At 39.0% G+C, this 26,486-nt stretch overlaps 1 protein-coding gene across 1 annotated transcript in view; it reads left to right on the top strand.

Annotated features, from left to right (window-relative positions):
- The window catches only part of LOC126185225 (target of rapamycin complex 2 subunit MAPKAP1), a 139,423-nt gene that overhangs the window by 7,932 nt on the left and 105,005 nt on the right, over positions 1-26,486 (top strand). The window contains exon 2 of the mRNA XM_049928105.1: positions 24,234-24,377. Coding sequence (XP_049784062.1) covers positions 24,234-24,377 — 144 coding nt within the window. The remainder of the gene's footprint in view (positions 1-24,233; positions 24,378-26,486) is intronic.

Below are 26,486 nucleotides of genomic sequence, written 5' to 3'. Positions count from 1 at the left end.
GTGTCACTATTCACCACAGCTATATCTGTTGATTTGTCATCTGCTGTTTCAGTCACAGGTAATAAATAATGCTGACTCTTTGTCCAAATCCATGCCAACTGATTTTATTATATTTTCCTTGTCTGTCAAAGTATCTGCCCTCTAGCCATAATTCACACATTTTCAGCGTGATGCATAGTCTTTCTAGTCTTATAATGTCACAACTGTGAAACGTAATGTCACAGCAGCAGAATCAAACTGTGCGTGTGTTCTAGAGATTAGTTTTCGGCTAGTAATGCCGAGATACTGTGTCTGGTTTGCAGTAACCACCTAAAATTTGTCTGTGCTGGAAAGGACAGGAAGTAAGTTTCCACAGCCCTATGAGACAAATGGAAAAGCTGCTTGAATATATAAGCAACAAAGTTGATACATAAGTTGCTGAAGTAGCATTTTACATTGAAAAGCTTGCACTAGGGCTAAATGGCACACAACAGTTAATTATTAGCAACAAAAGTGTCAGCCATCATATTTTTGGGCTACAGAGCTAGATGCCTGACATATTATGACTATAGATCTTAGTCTGTGCAAGACTGACTATGATCTAATTCTCCACAAGACTCCAGGCCTGTTCTATAAGATTCAGGTCTGCGTGGTATGGCTCGAGCAGCAGGGGAACCGTTTTTGTGGAAAATTTTGTCAGTGGAATAAAGAGGGGAAGGTCGATGCTCCTTAATTAATGTCAGAAGTTTGGCTGTCCTTGCCTGTACATGTTTTTAATTTTTCTCTGTCCATTTCTACACGATAGTCTGAAGTTTTCCTGTTATGGGCAGAACACGGAATGAAATTCTGTATCCGCAACAGTGAAGTGTTGCTTGTTTGACAGTACACTTCACATGGGTCACCTTGCAACATTTATTCACTGTGTAGTGTGTATGAGTCCACAGTTCATCCAAATAAACTGCTGGCCACTTTCATTAATTTTCCACAAAAAAAAAAAAAAAAAAACCACCTTAATGTATGTAGTATATGTTTTCTTTAAGTGCGTTCTCTTGTCCACACGTTATGACTTGTTCATTCTGTGCGACAAAAGGTTTGAAGCTTTTGCAAATTTGGTATTTCGTTGTATTGTTCATAATACTGCAGAAATTTCTGTATAATAACACATTTATCTATATCATCAATGAAATGTTTATTGTGTGCATTTCACTTATTCTGCTTCGGAGCAGATAGGTCCTACTTGGATTTTGCTTCGCTCAGCATTTCCTCTCTCCTTCCATAATTTGCACACCATTGACTTACATTTGCCTGCACCTCCTGTTGTCTTCTTTTCTGACACCATCACGCCTTTCTCCTTCTCATTCCGTCAGTGAAATTAATGACATTTACAAGAGATTCTCACTGCTTCCTGAGAAAGTATGTTACCTTATCCGTTTCCTTGATCACTTTTTGTGCTCACTCTGTGTGGAGAAACGAGTGGTAGTGTCAATTGGAACATGACTGTACCTGTTCATATGAACCAAGTTAGTTCTCACAAGTTCACTATGCCGAGTAATGGATTGTGTGTATTTCTGTGTTGGTGTATTTTTGTGTGTAAACAGTGCTCTTCATATATTGTGGTGTGACACAGAGAACATACGGTTACATTTTGATTTTGTGTGCCACTAATTTGGTCAATATGAATATAGAGAATAGTGGTTTTGGAGTTATGACACACCATGAGTGGTTTTTGTATAATGTCTGAAGCTGAGTGGTGATAGGCCGAGGCAGAGGCAATTTTTTCAGTTCAGGAGGAAAGTACATTTGGCTACCTGAAATAAATACTTATTAATTGCATTCACAGTGAGTGCACCACAAGTCAACAATCATATAGTCAACTGCCTACAGAGAGCATTGTTTTCAGTCAATTAGCAGTACATTTGAAAGGGACAAGGAGTGACAAATTAGTATGTATGTGACCAAGACCAGGCTGATGCTAACTTGGGGGTTTAGTAAAATTAAGCACTTTATCCAAACAGCAGCTCCCTGTGTGGTGTATCTGCCAGAACAATGCTACTTTGGTGTCAGTACAGCCTATGGGTAAAGCAGAGGGTAGATTTTTGGCCAATCATGGAGGTAACTCACACTTGACATCCCTTTATTTAAATTTGCAGGGCTACATAACAAGATTGTTGAATAATTACTGTGAACTTTTTGACTGGATGAATTATGTATGTATGTATGTCTGTGAGTGTGGTGCAGCATGAACAATACACTGGATGGTAGAAGGAGAACATATGTGGCATATGGGTAAAGGAAATGAAGCAAGAACCATCACAACATTTAATTTAAATAATGTGGAAGAAAGAAGACTGGGTGAAGGATTTGGGACAAATCTAAGGAAAGAAGACAACATAGGGGGATATGTAGAGTGAGTGAGAGTGAGTGAGAAGTCTGGAGCTAGATGCATGGATAAGGTGCCTACCAGATGCAGAATCATTGCATCAAAATAGCAGCAATGGGAGGGATTGAAGTAGGCACCGGTGCAGAGAAGTAACATTTGACTAAGTAAACCAGTCATTGTTAGATTAATATCTAATACAACAAATTTGTACTTCTTTAAAATTGAAAGGTTTTGCCAACAATATAAACTCGAAAAGAATTAAGGAAATTGAAGAAAATAACTGAGAAAAATCTGGAATTTCTAATGAGCCATGGGGAAGTGAGAGAGTAGGTATGTGCTGTAAATGTTGTGACGTTGGAATAAAATGGGGAAGACAGTGCAGAGGGTAGTGTAGCTCTGATGATACTGAAACAAATGTGCAGTGAAAATATATTGGAAATAGAGACCATGGAAAATAACAGTATGAAATTATTGTTGATTGCAGTGTGTGGAGAATTTAGAGAAAATTTTATTAAAATTCACAGAGGCGGGGAGTTGTAAAGGGAATGGAGATAGTTTTACTAAAATTTATAGAGAGGAAGAGTACCAGATATTGACAAAGGGTAGCAGGAAATGAGCAGAAAGACCGAAGACATTCTCAGTCCGCATGAGAAGTAGTAACATGATCACAGCAAGGAAGTGACTAATGTAACGTCTCTTGTACCAGAAGAGGCGGATTGTTTGGATTTAAAAAGAAGCAGAAAACCTAATGAGGTAGTTAACCATAAGTCCTTAAAACTAGATAAGCAAATTATAAATATTGAAAAGTCACAAGATGATTTAACTGTAAAACCTAATGGTGAAAATTGTCATCAAACAGTGAATGAGGTGCCTAACATGAAAGGTGCTATCAACCTGAGTTTAACAAATAAATATATCAGAACAATGAATGTTTATGTTTAAGAAATTAATTGGTTAGTTATTTACATGTTCCATCATTCATAATTTCTAATTCTTGCTATGATATGGAATAAGTCAGTTTACCATTCTAGTACTCAGTCTCAGCAGAAAATAAGGTAACCATTTACATAACACATTATTTTCTTATCCTCCAAATTTCAGGGTTTTTTAAGGAAGGAAAGAAGTAAATTGGAGAAAGCTGGTGGTGATGGTGAAGACCTTTGTTTAAAGATGAGCAAATTACATAATTTGTTGACAAAAGGAATGTGTTTGCTAATTTGTTGCTTTGTGTATAGGGCTACTGAAGTATTGCTGTATAGTGACAGCAGTTTACAAACTGATCACAATGTAGTAGATTGTTGTGAGGTAAAATACGATCCATGACAGAACAAGGCGATGATAGTAAAATAGATATATGGGAAAATGCTGAGAAAGCTCTCCAGGTAAAGGTGAAACTTTAGGTGCATGTATGTAGAGTAAGATGCCCTGAGACTTCATTTTTTAGTGTGCATGTGCGCATGCGCAACAAAGGTCTTAACGGCTGAGAGCTATAATTGTTAGACTCGATTTTGTTGTGGCTATCTGTGATTCAGCATCTCTGCTATACGATGAGTAGCAACTTTCCTTCTCATAAGAGGATGAGTATTGTTGTTGATGGCATAGTAAGGGATTTGTGGACCAAAGTAATTTGACAAGAGGTATTTTGATGCAGCGAGTAGAACATGTAGAGGAAAATAAAGGTATTTTGAGTATTGTTTATTTAAAAGTATGCATTGATGGTAAAATTTGTAGATGTCTCTTTGTTGTTTGTAATGAGTGTCTTTGTGATGGTTTGTTTAGCATTGTAAATCCACAGTTTTAGATAAAATACATGTTTTGTAATGTTATTTGGATCTTTATATTTCACAAAGACTTATTGATTGGCATGTGACCAGATCTGTGATTAGTAGCTGTAAAAGGTTAAGAAAAATCTACAGTATTTAAAATGAGATAAAATTAAATTGTTCCAATGAAATTACATAGAAAATTTGAAAAAATAGATGCATTATAAAAAACTACCAAATCTGGTAAACGTTGTTTGACCAGAGAGTGCTGCAAATAAGTTTAATTTGCGAAGTAACTTAGAAGATTTTACATGGCATTGAGTGGTGAAGTGAGTGCTGTTTAAGTAGTCTGTGTAATATTCTAATTTATTTTACTTATTTATCAAGTTCCTCCTCCAGGGGACTTCAGCTAGAAGTACGTGGGTGGCATCTGCGAGGACCTGAGCTGAGCCTGACATGGCGTCCACTTACTTGTCAGGCTCCTTCTTTATCCCTCTCTTTCGGCCTCCCTTGGCCAACTCTTGCTTTTTCGACCCCAACGGTATTAGGTTTGAGGCCCGAGGGTGTCTTTCCAATTCCCTTATTCCTACTTCTAACCCACCTCCTGAGAGGAGCCTACTCCTTAATAAAAGCCAGCAATCCTGGAAGCTGTGAGGGTAACACTGCAGATTGGATGAGAGGCCAGCACCCTCTCTTCGTAAACAATTAAACATGCTTCCAAGACCACATGTAAGCCTCGGAACATTACTGACAAAAATAGACGATGTCAATGTGAAAGAAACAGTATACGATTTGGAATGTGGAATGTAAGGAGTCTGTACAAGACAGGAGCTGCAATCAGTGTTGTCAAAGAAATTCAGAGGTACGAACTAGACCTAGTTGCACTGCAAGAAAGCCGGTGGGAGGATGCTGGCAACATTGATGTTGAAAACTGTACTATTCTGTATGGAGCCTGTGAACGAGGTCATCTGTTAGGCACTGGTTTTGTATCAGTAAGACTATGGCCACTAATGTTTCAGAGTTCGTTTCAGTCAGCCCAAGAATACCTGTTCTAACACTGGACGTAAAGCATATTAAGGCGACTTTTGTGAACTATCACGCTCCCACGGAGGAGAGCTAAAGTGAAGTGAAAGATGAGTTCTATGCACAGCTAGAGGCAGTGATGGATGCTATACCAAATGGTCACCTGAGGATCCTCCTTGGTGATATGAATGCCAAGGTTGGGAAAGAACAGATATCAAGACACAACAGGAAGGCGCAGTCTACACAACCTAAGCAATGACAATGGGGTTAGGTTCATCAGCTGCGCTACATCATTAGGGTTGTTCATATCCAGCACAAACTTCCAGCGGAAAAACGTACATAGAGGCCCTTGGTGTCACCAGATGGGAGAACTATAAATCAAATAGACCATGTTGCCATTGATCTCGGAGCCAAGAGATGGGTGTTAGACGTTGAGACGGTGCGGAGTGCCGAAGGTGGGAATGATCATTTACTGGTTAGAGGCCTTTTAAACATACAGTGTAAAGGATGAACGGGGCCTAAGTTAAAAAGAGTGGAAAGGTACCATGTGGAGAAACTAAGCAACAAAGACCGGATACCAGGTGCAACTTAGCAACCACTTTGAAGCACTCAGTGAAATGGACGAGAATCAGGACCTTGAACTAATATGGAGAAACATCCAGAGCTCAGTTAGGGATACAGCAAAGGAAACACTCATGGGAAACACAGTGGGAAAGATGATCTGGTTTGGAAAGGAATGTGCAGGAGGAAGGAAGCCAGGAGCAAGTTGCTGAAGGGGACAAATCTGGCACAGGGCAAAGCACAATTTGAGGAGGTCCGAAAGACTACACAAGCAACTCTGAGAAGAGCAAAGAGGAAATACATAAGGGATATCATCATTGAAGCAGAAACAGACTTCAGAGGACCAAACGCTAAGGAAATGTTTCTGAAGGTGAAGTACCTCTGCAAATGTCACCAGGCCAAGCAGAAATTTGTCAAAGATTCCCATGATAAGATCCTGACGAATGATAGTGACATAGCTGAGAGATGGAAAGAGTACTTTTGGCAGCTGCTAAATTGTGATGAACACGAACTGCAGTTTGATTTCCAGTACCCAATTACAGCCAATGCAGATTATCCCCCATCTACACTGGATGAGGTAAAAACCAGAATCAGACACCTTAAGCAGAATAAGAGTCCAGGTGAACACTGAATACAGGCTGAAATGATCCTGCCAAGAGGAGAAAAACTTGCAGAAAGAATACACCAACTGATACAGGCAATATGGACCAAAGAAGAACTAACAGCAGAATGGTAAACAGCTCTGATTTGTCCAATACATAAGAAGGGCGACAAACTGAAATGTGACAACTATTGAGGAATAGCCCTCCTTAACATCTGCTATAAGATCCTGTCCAATTGCCTCATACATAGAATTCAGACAGTGGCAGAATCGGTGATTGAGGAGTACCAGGGAGGTTTCCGGCCAGGACGGTCAACAGTAGATCACATATTCAGCCTCTGGCAGCTCACTGAGAAACTGGGTGACTATGGTAAAGATTTGGATATTTTATTCGTTGATTTTAAGGAGGCCTATAATTGCATACATCGCAAGAGCCTGCTCAGCTGTTTAAGGGAGTTTGGCATGGTAGAGAAGCTCATCAATCTGATAAAGATCTGTCTGAGCGAAACACGTGCAAAGGTGAAGATGGGAAATCGCGTAACTGAGGAATTTGAAATTGTGACAGGACTCAGGCAAGGAGACGGGTTGTCCCCTATCCTGTTCAACTTTGCCCTTGAGAAGATTGTACAAGAGACCTTTCAAGAGAATGAAGGGATTGAAATTGAAGGAAAGAGGCTGGCATACTTAGCCTATGCAGACATCTGTTTTCTCTCTAGGTCGGAAGAGGAGTTGGAGCAAATGACCAAAGCACTAAGGAGGCTGCCAGCAGATTTGAGCTAAACATAAATGAAGCCAAGACAGAGTACCTCATTATGATGCGTGGTCATTGTCAGACTGCTGTTCATCTTCAATCACTGGATGTTGGGGACCAGTCCTACAAGAGAGTGCATGAATTCAAATACCTAGGGGCACTTTTCACTGAGAACTCATCATATGAAGCAGAGATCAGTACCAGAATTGAAGCAGGAAACCGATCTTACCACAGCCTAGCACAACTGCTTCGGTCCAGATATCTCTCTGGACAGTTAAAGATTAGACTGTACAGAATCCTGATCCAGCCTGTTGTTCTATATGGTTGTGAGACATGGAGTATCCGTAAACAGGACTTCCATAAGCTCCTCGTTTTTGAGAGAAAAGTGCTTCAGAAGCTCTTCGGTCCAGTCCTGGATGCAGATACAGGGGAATGGAGGATCAGATACAACCAAGAGCTTGAGGAACTATACCAGCAGCCCAACATAGCAGGAACTGTCAAAGCCAAACAAATACAGTGGCCAAATGAATGCAGTGGCCAGCCGTGTGGCCCGGATGGAGGATCACAAATGGCCTTGGAAGCTCCTGGATTTCACACCTACAGGAAAGAGACCCCCAGGGAGACCCAAGAAGCATTGGAGGGGTGGCCTCCATGAAGATTTAAACCAAGTATCAATAGATGTGAATAGATGGCGGATAGCTGCAATGGACAGAATACAGTACAGGAGGAAACTTGTAGAAGCTTGAGGTCCACTGGGTCTGTTCATGTAGTAGTAGTAGTAGTAGTAGTAGTAGTAGTAGTAGTAGAAGTAGTATTTATCAAGTTCCGTGGAACCTGCTTAATTATGGAATGATTCAGTGCATGGTTTACTGAAGGCTGATTAGAAAATTTATAAACAAAAGTATTAAATAATGAGTTAAACTCAAAAATAGAGCATATATGAATAAATAACACATTACAGAGAAAAGCTGTAAACTACTGCACGGAAATCCTGCACATAATTGAAGGAGTGTGCCACAAAGAAACCTGTCAACTTGGATTGGAGTACTTGAGGTTTATCACTGTCCCCCCCCTCCCCCCCCCCCCCACCAGTTCTGTCAGAAGCAGCTTAAGGAAATGTTATCCAAGTGCGTATTGTATTTTCCATCCAGTGTTAACTGAATGTGTATTGCTCTTTATTCTGAAAAACTCAATATTGTCTACAACAAATCCCATCATGGAATATATAATTACAGGGATGGCGGATTTAGAATTCTGAGACACTTGAACAATGGCCTACATGAAGTTCATGAACTGACACCACAAATCAGTCTGTTGATCAATGTGTGTTTAGCAGTGTGCTAAAATAATGTGTACATTCTAAAGTACATTAAAGACTATAGATACCAAAATATAAAGGTGTTGTATGGTGCTTATTGTTGAGTAGCTCATTGTGGCAATGTGGCAGGGTCAGTTGGCCAGGGTATTTGAAAATTGTTTTCCCAAGAAAATACACCCCTGGAAATTGAAATAAGAACACCGTGAATTCATTGTCCCAGGAAGGGGAAACTTTATTGACACATTCCTGGGGTCAGATACATCACATGATCACACTGACAGAACCACAGGCACATAGACACAGGCAACAGAGCATGCACAATGTCGGCACTAGTACAGTGTATATCCACCTTTCGCAGCAATGCAGGCTGCTATTCTCCCATGGAGACGATCGTAGAGATGCTGGATGTAGTCCTGTAGAACGGCTTGCCATGCCATTTCCACCTGGCGCCTCAGTTGGACCAGCGTTCGTGCTGGACGTGCAGACCGCGTGAGACGACGCTTCATCCAGTCCCAAACATGCTCAATGGGGGACAGATCCGGAGATCTTGCTGGCCAGGGTAGTTGACTTACACCTTCTAGAGCACGTTGGGTGGCACGGGATACATGCGGACGTGCATTGTCCTGTTGGGACAGCAAGTTCCCTTGCCGGTCTAGGAATGGTAGAACGATGGGTTCGATGACGGTTTGGATGTACCGTGCACTATTCAGTGTCCCCTCGACGATCACCAGTGGTGTACGGCCAGTGTAGGAGATCGCTCCCCACACCATGATGCCGGGTGTTGGCCCTGTGTGCCTCGGTCGTATGCAGTCCTGATTGTGGCGCTCACCTGCACGGCGCCAAACACGCATACGACCATCATTGGCACCAAGGCAGAAGCGACTCTCATCGCTGAAGACGACACGTCTCCATTCGTCCCTCCATTCACGCCTGTCGCGACACCACTGGAGGCGGGCTGCACGATGTTGGGGCGTGAGCGGAAGACGGCCTAACGGTGTGCGGGACCGTAGCCCAGCTTCATGGAGACGGTTGCGAATGGTCCTCGCCGATACCCCAGGAGCAACAGTGTCCCTAATTTGCTGGGAAGTGGCGGTGCGGTCCCCTACGGCACTGCGTAGGATCCTACGGTCTTGGCGTGCATCCGTGCGTCGCTGCGGTCCGGTCCCAGGTCGACGGGCACATGCACCTTCCGCCGACCACTGACGACAACATCGATGTACTGTGGAGACCTCACGCCCCACGTGTTGAGCAATTCGGCGGTACGTCCACCCGGCCTCCCGCATGCCCACTATACGCCCTCGCTCAAAGTCCGTCAACTGCACATACGGTTCACGTCCACGCTGTCGCGGCATGCTACCAGTGTTAAAGACTGCGATGGAGCTCCGTATGCCACGGCAAACTGGCTGACACTGACGGTGGCAGTGCACAAATGCTGCGCAGCTAGCGCCATTCGACGGCCAACACCGCGGTTCCTGGTGTGTCCACTGTGCCGTGCGTGTGATCATTGCTTGTACAGCCCTCTCGCAGTGTCCGGAGCAAGTATGGTGGGTCTGACACACCGGTGTCAATGTGTTCTTTTTTCCATTTCTAGGAGTGTAGTTAAACATAATTCCAAGAAAACATATAAAAAAAACCTTGGCTAACTAAAGGAATAAGAATACCTTGCAACCGTAAAAGAGAACTGTATCTAACAGCAAGAGGGAGTACTGCCCCCGAAATTGTTCAATATTATAAAAACTATTGTGCGGTACTAAGAAAAGTTCTTAAAAAGTCCAGAAGCATGTGTATCATGTCTGAGATCAGTAACTCTGATAGTAAAATTAAAGCAATTTGGAATATTATGGAAAGGGAAACAGGGCAACCAAGAGCACAGGAAGACTTTAGTGCCATAAAACTGAATGACAAGTGTACTAACAAACAATCAGAAATTGAAAATATTTTCAATAATGTTGTGGAGAAAATAGGATCTAGATCTTCACTAGAAGAGGCAAGGCTACTAATAGAAGAGGCCATACTTGTGCAGTTTGAAACACCTGTAATTCCACCAACCTCTCCCTCTGAAATCAGTAAAATAATAAACTCACTGACAAGTAAAAGCTCTTACGGAATCGATGGCATTTCCAGCAAGGTAATTAAAGCTTGTTCCCCACAGATAAGTAGGATTTTCAGCCATGTATGTAATAGCTCTTTGGAACAGGGTGTTTTCCCCGATAGACTGAAATATGCCATTGTAAAACCATTGCATAAAAAGGGGGATACATCGGATATCAACAACTATCGCCCAATTTCTCTTCTGAAAGCTCTATCAAAAAGTTTTGAGAAAGTAATGTATTTAAGAGTAGCCTCCCATATTTGTAAAAATAAAGTACAAACAAAATGTCAGTTTGGTTTTCAGAAAGGCTTTTCAACAGAAAATGCTATATACGCTTTCACTGATCAAATATTAAATGCTCTGAATGACCGGACGTCACCCATTGGTATTTTTTGTGATCTCTCAAAGGCCTTTGATTGTGTAAATCGTGGAATTCTTTTAGATAAGCTAAATCATTATGGTTTGAGTAGGGCAGTGCACAAATGTTTTAATTCATACTTAACTGGAAGAATGCAGAAAGTTGAAATAAGTGGTTCATGTAATGTTAAAACAACAGCTGATGCCTCAAACTGGGGGGCTATCAAGTACGGGGTCCCACAGGGTTCGGTCTTAGGTCCGTTACTGTTCTTGATACACATTAATGACTTACCATTCCACATTGATGAAGATGCAAAGTTAGTTCTTTTTGCTGATGATACAAGTATAGTAATAACATCCAAAAACCAAGAACTAAGTGATGTAATTGTAAATGATGTTTTTCACAAAATTATTAAGTGGTTCTCAGCAAACGGACTCTCTTTAAATTTTGATAAAACACAGTATATACAGTTCTGTACAGTAAATGGCACAACTCCAGTAATAAATATAGACTTTGAACAGAAGTCTGTAGCTAAGGTAGAATTTTCAAAATTTTTAGGTGTGTCCATTGATGAGAGGTTAAACTGGAAGCAACACATTGATGGTCTGCTGAAACGTCTGAGTTCAGCTACGTATGCTATTAGGGTTATTGCAAATTTTGGTGATAAGAATCTCAGTAAATTATCTTACTATGCCTACTTTCATTCACTGCTTTTGTATGGCATCATATTCTGGGGTAATTCATCGTTGAGTAGAAAAGTATTCATTGCTCAAAAACGTGTAATCAGATTAATTGCTGGAGCCCACCCACGGTCATCCTGCAGACATCTATTTAAGGATCTAGGGATCCTCACAGTAACCTCACAGTATATATATTCACTTATGAAATTTGTTGTTAATAATCCAACCCAGTTCAAAAGTAATAGCAGTGTGCATAGCTATAACACCAGGAGAAAGGATGATCTTCACTATGCAGGTTTAAATCTGACTTTGGCACAGAAAGGGGTAAATTATGCCGCCACAAACATCTTTGGTCACCTACCAAACAGCATCAAAAGCCTGACAGATAGCCAACTAACATTTAAAAATAAATTAAAAGAATTTCTAGATGACAACTCCTACTCATTGGCTGAATTTTTAGATATAAATAAAGGGGGGGGGGGAGAACTTAAACGTAAGTGTATTGCAATATTATTTTCTGTAATGTAATATCTTGTACAGACATCTTTTATTAACCTGACACGTTCCACATCATTACGAAGTGTCGTATTCTACATCTACATCTACATCCATACTCCGCAAGCCACCTGACGGTGTGTGGCGGAGGGTACCTTCAGTACCTCTATCGGTTCTCCCTTCTATTCCAGTCTCGTATTGTTCGTGGAAAGAAGGATTGTTGGTATGCCTCTGTGTGGGCTCTAATCTCTCTGATTTTATCCTCATGGTCTCTTCGCGAGATATACGTAGGAGGGAGCAATATACTGCTTGACTCTTCGGTGAAGGTATGTCCTCGAAACTTTGACAAAAGCCCATACCGAGCTACTGAGCGTCTCTCCTGCAGAGTCTTCCACTGGAGTTTATCTATCATCTCCGTAACCCTTTCGCGATTACTAAATGATCCTGTAACGAAGTGCGCTGCTCTCTGTTGGATCTTCTCTATGTCTTGTATCAACCGTATCTGGTACGGATCCCACACTGCTGAGCAGTATTCAAGCAGTGGGCGAACAAGCGTACTGTAACCTACTTCCTTTGTTTTCGGATTGCATTTCCTTAGGATTCTTCCAATAAATCTCAGTCTGGCATCTGCTTTACCGACAATCAACATTATATGATCATTCCATTTTAAATCACTCCTAATGCGTACTCCCAGATAATTTATGGTATTAACTGCTTCCAGTTGCTGACCTGCTATTTTGTAGCTAAATGATAAAGGATCTATCTTTCTGTGTATTCGCAGCACATTACACTTGTCTACATTGAGATTCAATTGCCATTCCCTGCACCATGCGTCAATTCGCTGCAAATCCTCCTGCATTTCAGTACAATTTTCCATTGTTACAACCTCTCGATACACCACAGCATCATCTGCAAAAAGCCTCAGTGAACTTCCGATGTCATCCACCAGGTCATTTATGTATATTGTGAATAGCAACGGTCCTATGACACTCCCCTGCGGCACACCTGAAATCACTCTTACTTCGGAAGACTTCTCTCCATTGAGAATAACATGCTGCATCCTGTTATCTAGGAACTCCTCAATCCAATCGCACAATTGGTCTGATAGTCCATATGCTCTTACTTTGTTCATTAAACGACTGTGGGGAACTGTATCGAACGCCTTGCGGAAGTCAAGAAACATGGCATCTACCTGTGAACCCGTGTCTATAGCCCTCTGAGTCTCGTGGACGAATAGCGCGAGCTGGGTTTCACATGATCGTCTTTTTCGAAACCGATGCTGATTCCTACAGACTAGATTTCTAGTCTCCAGAAAAGTCATTATACTCTAACTCAATATGTGTTCCAAAATTCTACAACTGTTCGACGTTAGAGATATAGGTCTATAGTTCTGCACATCTGTTCGACGTCCCTTCTTGAAAACGGGGATGACCTGTGCCCTTTTCCAATCCTTTGGAATGCTACGCTCTTCTAGAGACCTAATCTAATCCAGATGGAGCTAGAAACGAGTGATGCCAGTGGTTAATGACCAGTGGCTGTGATGTGTAAACAAAACTGTGTGAGCTTAGTAAGAGACTACTGGGAATATGAGAATTGTTTATGTAGAGAAAAAACTGATAACTTATATGATTTTACACATGTACTTCAAATTCAGGTTGTACAACAAATGTTTCAGTCTAATATATAATGCAGTTTGTTTTGTGTCAAACCTACATATGATGAATGAACATAGACTTCATACAGAGAGGAATTTCCCAGTCTCAAAACGACCACCAAACCAAACGTAATCAGCTGAGAGGTGGCTTCAAGGGACGATGTACTGCAGCTGGAATGCAGTCAACCATAGCACCCTACACTAAAAGATGATTTAATTGTGCATTGTGTGATTCAGTTAGCTACATGGGAAAGAATGAAGTAAACATTATGTTGTCCAGAGTGTTATCATGGAACAAATAGTTTGAGGCTGATGTGTGAATATAAATATTTTGCAGTATCTATGGAATTGTGAATGTCAACTATCAAACTAATACCTCATTATGTAAGTGTACTTAAAATGAGTAATTTTGATTTGCGTATAGGAAATGTTACTTAAATGGTATTGTCTACTATGGCAGCCTCAAAATAAGTGAATTTGAAAGTTAGGTAGTGAAATGATTCCTTTGCAGAGGAATTTAGGATCAATGGAAGCTTGTTTAGTGTGAAGTAAAATGATTATATTTGTTGCTGTATTGGTGTGTTTTTGTGCACTGATAGATGAAAACAGTGGATTTCATATATCATGGTGTGGCATGGATATTATAAATATTAATTCAATTGTTCAGTTACTTAACTAGAAACAAGAAGTGTTAGTGGAATGCTATTTTTTTTATTAGATTAGATTCCAATTGACCTGTAGTGAGGTGGTCCTCCAGGATGTAATTCCAATTGATCCGTAGTGAGGAGGTCCTCCAGGATGTAGAACATGTCAGAAAAACAATAACACATGACAAATATTTACAACTGAAACAAATAAGCTAATGTACCTTCCACAGGTCCCAAGTGGAATGATCGTCATTTTTTTAATGAACACTATATGAAAGAATCATTTTGCAAACACTCATTTACTGAGACCACATTAATGCACTGATTTTAAAATTAAAAAAAAATGTTTTTATATAAGGTAATAAATATATAACTACTACAATACTTATTTACAATAAACACATTACTGCACTGAAATGGTGCAGAAGTTAGATTGTACTTTTTTACACACACACACACACAGTCTTCATTATTTTGCAGTATTTCTTGTAATGTGCTGTAGCATCAACATCAGAACTGTTTTGGGTTGACAGATATAGTTTTCTTTTTGTTTTACAAGATACCCCTATTCCTGGAGTAATCCATGGCTTCTTTGTAGACTGCTCTAACCTTGGTTAGTTTTGGGATAAAACAGTGTTCAAATAAGGTAAGCACTTTATTAGCAAAAGTGTTACATTTTTTATTCGTGCCATGAACTCCGTAAACATCACTCCAGTGAATGTCTCTTAGGAGTGCCCTAAAATAATCAATTTTTGGCTTATTGATTACGCTCTTGAGCTCAGGTTTAACAGATTTTATATACTCTTCAGTATTAACATTTAACAGAAGGAACTGCATGTCATGTTATGAGAGTTCATTGACTGTTGGTTTTGTAATATAATTTTTTTTCATTTGACTTTCCTATAAAGATATTATTAATTGCTGTTTGTGAGCAATTGGCTACCCTAGTGGGAAACTTTACAGTGGGAATTAAGTTGAATGATAGTGTTACTCATGGAAATAAGTTCTTATTGGAGAGTCTTTAAGGAAATCTACGTTGAAGTCACCAGCAACCACTATTTCTTTGTTTTTGGTTGTTAAATGGGCCAGTACAGCTTCAAGGCGGTTTATGAACAGATTAAAGTTACCTGCAGGTGCTTGATATACACTTAATATTATGAAGGATTTTTTGTGAAATTCTATTTCTGTTACACATGCTTCCATATGCTGTTCTACACAAAATTTATGAATGCCTAAGTTCTTAAATTTGACAGTTCCTAATGAATGTGGCAACTCCTCCTTTCTCCATTTCTGCTCTAGAAAAGTGAGATGCTAAGCAAAATCCTGTAACACTTAGAAGTTCTATACCAGTGGCCACATGATGTTCAGAGAGGCAGATTATGTCAGCTGAGTTTGAGGACTCTAATTCATCTATGCAGATAATTACTTCATCAATTTTATTTCTCAGTCCTCAAATATTTTGATGCAATAAAGACAGCTGCCATTTCACATTGACTGAGTTAAAATTGGGTAAAGTTAAAAATTCTGCTGAGTGTTGAAAATTCTTAACCAATAGCTGTTTATGCTGATGTGGTAAGCTGGAATTACGTTTTTTGGTTTCTTTCTCAAACTGAAGGTTTGTGTCAATCCTAACCTCTCTTAAAATTTGGTTTCTTTCTGTCCTTCCTACCCTGAAAAAGGGTGTTTTCTGAACCCTATAACCACTGGTATTTTATCACTCATGACAGTGCCTCCTCCCTTTAACTTTCCTGCTATTTTCCCAGCCAGTTTACCCTTCCCTTTCCTGTTGAGGTGAGGTGAAGGCCATGCCTGGTATAATCCCACCTGTTGAGAGAATCAACAGGAACCACACCAATGTGTGACCCTGCACCCTACATAAGCAGCTGTTCCAACTCCAAATTAACTCGCTTGACAGAAGAATTCAAATGAGGTCAGTCATGGTGCCCAAGAACAGATACAAACTCAACACGACTATGCTTTGATGCTGATGCAATGTTTGCCAGGTCACACTCTATACTGAACCCAGGATCTCTGTCAGTACTATTACCTGGCCCACCCACTGTAACTACTGTGTCTTCCTTAGTGAAATCTTTGCAGAGTGATCCTAAATCCTCTGTCACCTGCTCCAGACCAGCACTAAGTTTAAAAAAATTGGTGATGTGGTATTCTGATCCTAGGTCATCCTGCAAAAGTTAGCCAACACCTCTTCCATGGGAACTACCTAACAACAACACTTTCTTTCTCTTTGCTGATTCCCCTACATTCTTACTTCTCAATTTGCTGCTGAAAGTTTATTGTGGGAGACCTTGATCTATATATTCAGCTGTTTAGTTAAAAGGATTTCCTTCTTTACACACTGTACCACCTCAGTTTTTTGAAGTATGCATGTTGTCTGAAGTGTAATTTTTTAGTGTAGATGACTGTGATAAGTGATTAGAATGTAGTCTCATGTTGGTGTTGTCAAGGACAGTGATAGAGAGAGGGTGAAATTTCTCAATCAGCTAATAGCCTATTCATTTTATTCATCTCGTATATCATGGTCATATAATATTTGTATATATGATGGGGGATAAGTCAATATAATTAAGAAGTGGTGGATGATTTATGAAACAGTGAGTGAACACTGCAATTTTCACAGTAATGAGATACTGTTTTATAAAGAACATTTATGCACTATATTAATCTGTGCTATGATTTGATTTACCAGAATTTAAGCAGTTATTGCAAAATTGTTGTCTAAATGGTTAAATTAACAGAATTTGTTAACAGTTAACTCATAGGTGTAAGCAGAGTTCATTATTAATAAACTGTTATTGTATATAGCATAAAAGGTTTTTGCATATTGTATCTCTGCATTATACACTAGTATTTATTCCTATGTGAAAGCTACACTGTCTTTAAATAATCCACGTACACTTCGCTACCTGAAGCACTGATGATGAAGCTGTGCTTCAAAATGCATGTTGGGAAGGAAAATGCTATTAATAAAACAGTAAATAAATTTCATTATAAACGTATCTGTGTGTTCTGTTAAGACATAATTTCCATGTGATTCATCATTTGGTGTCACATGAATTGCCTTATGTCCAGTGGGATGTCTTCCAATACCTGTGGTAGCCTATCTTGAAGGGATTTCAGATACTTGTTACTGTTTGGAGTCCCATCAATAAAATAGGGGCCAGTGATCCAATTCTTGAAAAACTCACATCACACACCAAGCTAATTGTTTGTCTAGGTCATACTGTCAGCGTGGATTTTCAACTGACCAGTAGTGCATAGTGCCAAGGTTGTTTTGCTTATGGCTTGTAAGTCATGCTTCATTCATAAACAGAATCTTGTGTAGAAATGCTGCATTGCTTTTAGTTTTAGAGAACTGTAATAATTTTCAAAGTGCCATGGAGCTGCTGATGGAGTAAAGAATGGAGAGGAAGAAATACACTGGAATATAGTGTTTGCTGAAAACTCCTTTGGCTGATCTCACGGTCACATTCGAGCTACCTCAGGAGATGTATTGTGTGTTACCACTACCAAAATGTTAGTTGCATTTCTTTCATCAGTTGCTGTTCTTTTTCGTTAGTGTATTTTATTCTTCATACTTCTGATTTCATGGGAAAAAATTTACAATATTTGCAAAGACAAATGGAGGTCTTGGCACAGTCATGATATCCTTAACCATACAACTGCACTGTTGCTCTAACACTTGACATTTTCCATAAACAAAAGCCATATCCACTTTTTGGAATGTCTATACCTTTGTGAAAGTCTGAATAGGTTCGCGAGCAAGTTTCCTGATTGCTACAACAGCGGAGCACAGGCAGATAGGCTTAATGCTCACAGATACACACAAAAATTGTATCAGAGTTACATATATGCTTACATTTGATATAGTATGGCAGATATTTGTTGGTCCTCTTTTTCCTGATGAGGATCATGCTATTATGATGTTACTATTTGATGGAGTTCTAGACTGATGATGTCCTGTTCAAGTCCTATTTAAAGTGCCACAGAAAAAGTATATAGTTTCTTCAAACAAAAAAACAAAAGTATGTATCATCATTCAGCAACAACAAATTTTAAAAATAATTTAGAGAAAACAGCACCTTGATGCATTTACTCTGTACAAATATATTTGGGATGGCTGCTTACCCTGTACATATATCAAACTGCTTATATGGGTTGTGTAGCACAAGGATGCTTCTTTGTGTGTTGGAAAATCACAGGACGCTTGTTATCATGCCTTCTGTAAGCTGATCAAATTATTGATTGTCTAGCCTGACCTCCTTTACTAGAGTGACTTTCCTTAGATTGGATGGAATATGTGGATGAGCTTTGGTTGTGTATTGCCACACATTTCTGTATATGGGAATTTCAACTGCAACCTTGCAGTGCAATTATTTAATGGGAAAGTTGCTGACAATAAGCCAGTCCAGTTTTAGTGTAATAGAGATATCTACAAATACAATAATAGAAGGATAAATGGTCTGCATTTCCTAGTAGTGAAGGTAACATTGCCACATCCTGTTATACAAAGAAAAAGCAAGCTGTTGGACCTTGGAGAAGGGGAAATAATGCTGTTACAAATTAAATTCAGTACTCTCAGATGTCATACTTATATTAACTAAAAAGGCACCAGAAACTATAATTGTTTCTAATATGCTTTTACAGTGTGAATAAGATGCACCTCATAAAGCTCAAAATGTAAACTGAGTTCTCTGTCAAAATAAACATTCTATGTAATTTTTTTACACACACACACACACACACACACACACACACACACACACACACACAAGCACCACCGCCACCACCACCACCACCACCACCACCACCACCACCACCACCACCAAAAACTCCATAAGAAATACACAGGAAAAAATGAATTATTCTGAAACACGGGTCAAGTAAATATACTGTACGTGCTCAACAATAAAAATGACCCACCCACCAGCCCCAGCCAACAATACGAACATTCTTTAAAAAATTTATTTAATAGACTTCTTTAACTGCCTAAGCCAAACACCCTGACAAGGAGACCTCACTTACCGTGAGGCCATTTTCTAGGAAGGCCTTTGGCTGTGTGTCTGAGAAGGACTTTGAGGCTTTATTCTATTGAGGTTATAACATTTTACCCTAACAACAATAGAGAACTTTTAATTTAAAAAAAAAAAAAAAAAAAAAAATTCACGAGCGGTCTGGTGTGACCAATAACCACCACAATACTAGAGGTCCAGCAAAGTCAATAACCTCGCAGTGGCATTGCTGTGGCACGTTAACACAAGTGAACCACCACCACGACTACTATTCTCTCTCTCTCTCTCTCTCTCTCTCGCCTAGTCCCTCCAACAGCCCATGGTAAACTGCACTTGTCCAGCATAACTATATGTTTATTAGCCTCAAGCATTATTCTGTTTTCTGATCATAGCTGGGCATAATAATTCAGTTAGGTCTTTTGTTAAATTAATAGTAAATTAACTTAAAAACATATGATCTGATAGATTAAGTTAAGGGAATTATTCCTTGCATCTTTCACTGCCATCTATTTTATGTCCAAGAACATTAATACAGTCACAGACAATTTCAAACATTTTGCATAACTTTTTTCACTGGTGATCTGTGGTTCTCCTCCGTCTGTGCTTAGTTAGGAGCATAGCTTCCCACTTAGTTACTCAGAGTTCGCTCTACTGATGGACATCTGTCGTTATTAATCATCTGTGTCTCTGAAGCATGTTGCGAGCACCATATAATTGTTGCTTCTGTCACCAGATTGATCTGGTGGTGATTGTAGACCATTAACAAAATCTCTAAAATTCCATTAAGTGGTGTGTGCAGTGTAACTGGTCTTGTCACAACAGTAGAAGTGTTTCCAAACACAGGTTAAAGTTTTCACCTTAACAGCTCCTTATTTACAATACAGAAATTCTTACATAGAAATCAGTAAGTAGTTACAAACCGGTAAATCACCAGCATGTGCCCATATAAGTACTTTTTAAACTTCCTGACTTCAGTCTTTTGTTCAACTGACATATTGCACTTAATGTTTATCAGAGATATGGATCTGTAGAATATGGAATTAACTACCCTAAACTGTCCCAGGCATTTTCGATGAGGTCCATGTATGAAGACATCCCAGACTATTATACTCCATAACTTTCAGGTTTGTAGAGGGAGATACATGTTCGAACATATGCACATACCCACTTAAAAATTAGTTTCATAGCTAATACTTTGCCCGTAACAGAGAAACATTATGTTCATTGGGTTCGTTTCCAGTTCATAGTACCACCAACTCAATGCGGTTCATTGTGTTTGATGGAAACAAGCACAGTAGTATGAAATGAGGGAGGGAGGGAGCTCAGAGAGATGTATGCAAGTTAACCAACCATAGATCTGCGACCCTTATTCATAATTTGGTAAAATATTTTCCTCAAATGGAAATCATATACCAGGATTTTTTTTTAGTTGTTGTCCATTATCGATGAATATTTTCCTTTAAAACTATATTTGCTTCAGTGTAGCTCGTTTACTAGTTTATGCACCACCTACATTTAGCCTTATGCTGAATGTGTATGCATGTGAATGAACAAGCAAGCACCTATAATAGCCTCTTATATAGTTGTCAAAACAGATCAGCTAACATATTTTCATATGTCCTGGGAAGATGTTTGTTTGGCCCGTTTAGAATAAAAATGTTCACGCTATTGCTTTCGGAGAGCAAAAATCCCCCCTTTAGGAATCTAAATTGTTTCTACAAGCAGTGGTTTTCTGGTGTTGTGTTAGCTCTGTTCTGTGAGATGCAGAAGGCAGTATATAAGAGAACACAGATGTCTGCTGTGTTGTAGACTTGTGTTCTGTTGCCTATTGAATAAAATAACAACTTATAGAATATTGATTTGACTGTAGATTTTGTAACAAGCAGAATTCATTTTGTAAAACATTGTTTTTATCTTAGTGGAAATGACAAGTATAATTGATCTATAATTTTTAAAATACTTATTTGTGGGCACAACTGCAAAAATTTTTCACATAATATGAGCAGTTTCAGCGGACATCAGTCATCTTCAGATCGTGATTTGCAGCAGTGGTATACTTGCATGCTCAGTTAAAACATTTGCTTCTCATCATGATCTGCAGATGGTCAAAGTCATCTCAAACCAATTATTTTTGTGAAATATTCATTGACAGTGACAATAAACAAAAATTTCTAAAGTGGGATTCTATAAGTCATTAATAATAAGTATAAAATAGGTATAACACATGAGTTACTATACTACACATGGAGGCCATTTGTGGATGATGCTGTTGTATATAGCAAAGTAGAAACCCTAAAAAATTGTAGTAAAATTCAGGAAGATCTGCAGATGTTTGACATACAGTTTGAGGACTGACAGATGACTTTCAACATGAACAAATGCAGCATAATATACAAAAATAGTGGAAAGTGCTATTATTCTTTGGTTACATAATTGATAATTAACCACTGGAAACAGTCATAACCATCAAATATCTGGAGTGATTTGAAACTGAAAGGCCACAAGGAACTAATTATAAGAAAGGCAGTCATCAGACTGAGGTTCATTGGAATAGTCTTATAAAAATTTAATTCATCCATGAAAAGAATATTGCTCAACAGTTTAAGAAGTGTCCAAAGTATGGTTAACAGAGGCACTCCAAACAAGCTGCGCATTTCACAAGTTTGTTTAGTAAGTGTGTGAGTGTCGTGAAGAGTGATGAGAGTATCTCTAGTGGCAGACACTAAAAGAAAAGCATTGTGCTCCACTGAGAGGTTTATTTTTAAAAGTTCTTATTATGCGTTCCCAGAAGAGTAGCAAGATACTACTATTTCCCACTTATGACTCTTGAAATGACCATGGTAGTAAAATCAGAAGACTAAATCAGTTTTTAAGTATTTGGGAGGAATGGTTATGTAAGATAATACCAACAGAGATAAAGGCAAGACCAGCTACAGGTAACAGGTGCTATTACAGCTTCCATAACATGTTGCAGTCCTCCAGCATTTCAAGACAGTTGAAGTCAACAGTTTACAAAAGTGAGGGCAATGTATTAAAATGGTGCTTGGAAAATTAGGACCAATGCAGGACTGTATGTACTCAATAAAAGTCCACCAATCCCTGTGGATGTAAAGGCATGAAGGTTGCAGTAGCTGGGGCATGTGCAGAGAGTGGAAGGACAGCAAGTGCTGAAGAAGGTGGTAACTGCAAAGCCAGAGGGTAGCTGCCCAGTGGGGTGACAAAGATGCAATGGCTTATGATGTAGAGACGGATCTGAGAAAGTTAGGAGTATGGAAGTGGGGAAGGCAGGCCAAGTCAAGAGGGGATTGGAGGAGGTAGGTGGTAGACAAGGCCCAGACCCTTCATGGTCTGTAGTGCCATAAAAGAAGAAAAAGAAGATGAAGAAGACCAAGGAGAAGTAGTAAAATCAGTGAAGTTTGAATTTATGTAGAGGCTTATTGGTAATTGTGCTTTCTGTAAACAATACACATTGGAAACAAGGAAAAATAAAACAGTACAAGGAAGGAGTTGACACATTATAGGGGGGCTTGCAGAGTATAGATGTAGACATATTAATGTTCCACAGATCAGTTTATACTGTGGTGAAATTACAGAGAGAGATGCAGGATGATCCAAAACTACAGAAACATTTATTATTGGCGTAGACAACTTTAATTAACGTACACCTACAGTAACTTCATCAGTCAAAAAAGTTTTGAGACTGGATTAATTAAAAAAAAAAAAGAGTGTTAATATGATGGTTTAATGCTTCAAGTGTTCTACATAGTCTCCTCCCACTTGAGTACATTGCACAGAATGTTAATGCAACAGTGTGAAATTGACAGAAAAATCCTTCTTTGGGACTTTGTTCAACTCTGTGTTTGTGTGTTGGTGGGGGGGAGACACATTAGGGGTGATCAACCTAGAGTGACACTAAGGTATCACAAAATTCTGAAGCATGTTTGTCACAGTCAAAAGAGGTAGATTCCACCAAAAAGTTGCAAACAATTTTTATCTGGTTGGTGTTTTTTTTTTAATAGATTGTGATGCAAGATTGAATTGTCGGGAAGCTTGAGGTGTAGATTAGACTGAATGGTGACAATTTGGTTTTGAGCTGGTGAAGAGATGTCAAAGGCTTCAGTTAATCTGATTAGAAATATTCTTAGTAAGTCAGTGAAACAGTTGGTCCCATGGTGCTGATGCACTTGTACGTATGCATTGATATAACTTGTTTTATGTATGTTAAGGAGGAATATTGTAATTTGTAATGCATTCAGTGTAAGCCAGAATAACCATCTATGAACATCACTGTGTGTTTCGAAATCTGACTCTAGCACAAAGATAAAAAAATACCTAGATTATTTCTTATGTATTTGCATGTTCGTAAAATAGAGAACATCTGAAGACATGACTCAGAATTTCTCTGCACTTCAGCAAATCGTGACAAGTCTTTCACTTACTGCCAAAAACTTCCCTCTGCTCAAGAAGTTCTGTACTGTATTTATGAACTATATAGTAAACAGATTTCTTTCTTTTTCCTGCAGTTACACTTGTATTGGACTGTATTTACCTGTATCCCACTGAGCGAGGTGGCACAGTGGTTAGCACACTGGACTCGCATTCGGGAGGATGACGGTTCAATCCCGTCTCCAGCCATCCTGATTTAGGTTTTCCGTGATTTCCCTAAATCGTTTCAGGCAAATGCCGGGATGGTTCCTTTGAAAGGGCACGGCCGATTTCGTTCCCAGTCCTTCCCTAACCCGAGCTTGCGCTCCGTCTCTAATGACCTCGTTGTCGACAGGACGTTAAACACTGACCACCATCACCACCTTTATCCCAGTGTAAGATAGAAGTGTAGGTTTTGAAAGGAATTATGCAAGGGTTGCAGTTGTTACAGCTAATTCTTTCTGCTTGTTTTCAAGGGATAAGTGAAATGGCAATGCTTGGTGAAGATATTCCAAAAACCATGGCTGAACTGTCAAGGCTTGAGTGTTATCCAGGACTGGACATGAGTGATGAGGAAGATGATATGGATTCATTTGGACAGTCTTTCGACATCAAATCAGGTATGATGAGAACTTATTGATGTGACTGAAACAGTCGTATCAGCTGTCATGATAAAAATTTGCATGACCTACTGTAATAAATTGAACTGTATTGTGTGAGTAACTACATCTAAACTAAGTTAGAACTGTCCACATACAGTACAAAAATTCTCTCACACATTGTTTTTAGACATTTAAGAAAATTTTGTGCAAAATGGTTCAAATGGCTCTGAGCACTATGGGACTTAACAGCTATGGTCATCAGTCCCCTAGAACTTAGAACTACTTAAACCTAATTAACCTAAGGACAGTCATCACGAGGCAAAGAAAATCCCTGACCCCGCCGGGAATCGAACCCGGTAACCCGGGCATGGGAAGCGAGAACGCTACCACATGACCACGAGCTGCAGACGAAAATTTTGTGTCCAACAACATGTTTGCTTCTGAAATTGAGTTCACAGTCTATTAAGTGGAATACACCACATAGAGTTACTAGGTTTTATCCCCAAAGCTTACAGTAACTGTTCTATCAGTTCCAGTTTACCATTATTTGAACTGAAAGTCTCATATGGATTTGCAAAAATTAAGTGGAGTATTCTTTTAAGCTTCCTAAGAACTTTGTGGTGCCTTGCAACTTTTCACATGTCAGAATTGTAATTATAATGAACACAAGTTTCACAGATGAAACATAAGATCTTAGTTCATGGTGGTAATGGTAACAATTTACCCTTATAATCTACAAAGAAATAGTTTTGGACTGCTTTTGTTTCCTCCATAATTTTATTATTTTACTTACAGTCCATGATATAACATTTGCTGTACACAGACATGGTGTATTTTTTAGGTCAGGTGTATAACAACTTGCTCTGTCAGTTTCCGCTTCTGGTCACTTTTCCCAAGAGTAAATATATTTGGTTCTATGATGTTTCAACTTTGACATTGAGGGATATTTGTGTTTTGTTTAATTTTAGAGCTGTTAATATGCTTCTTCCATTCCTTGAATATAACAGATCTCTGTGTGAGTTTGTTTGCCAATGACTTTTGGCATATGAAATTGCTTGCTAAAAATTCATGACCTAAGTATAATTTTCTAAGTACTCTGCATCTTCTGTTTGAGAGAATTTACTTCCCAGCTATGACAATGATGTACTATAATGTGTAAAAGTATCCAAACTATGTGAATTGCATTTTGCACAATTTGTATGCAACTCGCATAACATAACTGTCTTGCAGGTCCTCTGCTTTCTTGTCAATACAGTTGTTTGACTATACAAAATGGTTACTTCAAGAGGCCACACGAGATAACTGCTCCGTATGGCTATCATTCCAGATTCAAATATAACAAAAATTCAAATAGCGGAAGACACATTATTAGATGTGACACAACCATTACACATGTAAGCTCAAATTTATTGCATTAAATGACATTTCAAAATGTAAGTTTCAACTTAAAATTATATTATGAACATTTTTGCACTGCACTGGGACATGGCACTCCAATCCAGTAACTATTTTTCCTGTCAACTAAATGCAAAAGATCTTAAATATGATTTCAGTCACAAGTAACAAACTTTTTGAAGGTTTAAACTTGAAATGACAAAGTATGAAGTTTTGTGTTGGATGGAGATTTGAACCCACCATCTATCATCACTGACTTCTACTCAAGAATAGACATTAAAAATTGGTTTAGTTCACCAGTATCAATATGTACACATATCTGAACTGGAAATAACATGACATAAAGTTCTGTGGTGACTGGGAGTCGAACCCTGGACTTATCATTCTCATTAACTAAACACAAAGAGATGTTGACTATTGAATTCTTTTTCACTAGTAAAGAGGAGTGATGTGTTTGAACCGGAATTGATATGATGAGTGGAAGTCAAAACTGGTACCAACTGTTATTGTTGAAAATGTACAGAAAGGTGCTAAAAATCATAACCATTTGTCACCTGTAGTTTGGTGTGCACATGCTACAACTTGAAATGACCTTGAATGACCTTTGTGCTAGATCAGGATTAAACCAAGACATGCACTTTTCATGGAGATCTTGAGGAATTTGGAATATTGGGGAAACAGAGGAATTGCAACATTTCAAAGGCATCAGACCTAGCAAAAGGAGAGATCTGA

Source organism: Schistocerca cancellata, chromosome 4 (assembly GCF_023864275.1).
Source record: "Schistocerca cancellata isolate TAMUIC-IGC-003103 chromosome 4, iqSchCanc2.1, whole genome shotgun sequence".
In the NCBI taxonomy this organism is placed as follows: domain Eukaryota; kingdom Metazoa; phylum Arthropoda; class Insecta; order Orthoptera; family Acrididae; genus Schistocerca; species Schistocerca cancellata.
The sequence above is the reverse complement of the archived record's forward strand: the minus strand, read 5'-3'. Positions and strand labels throughout refer to the sequence as shown.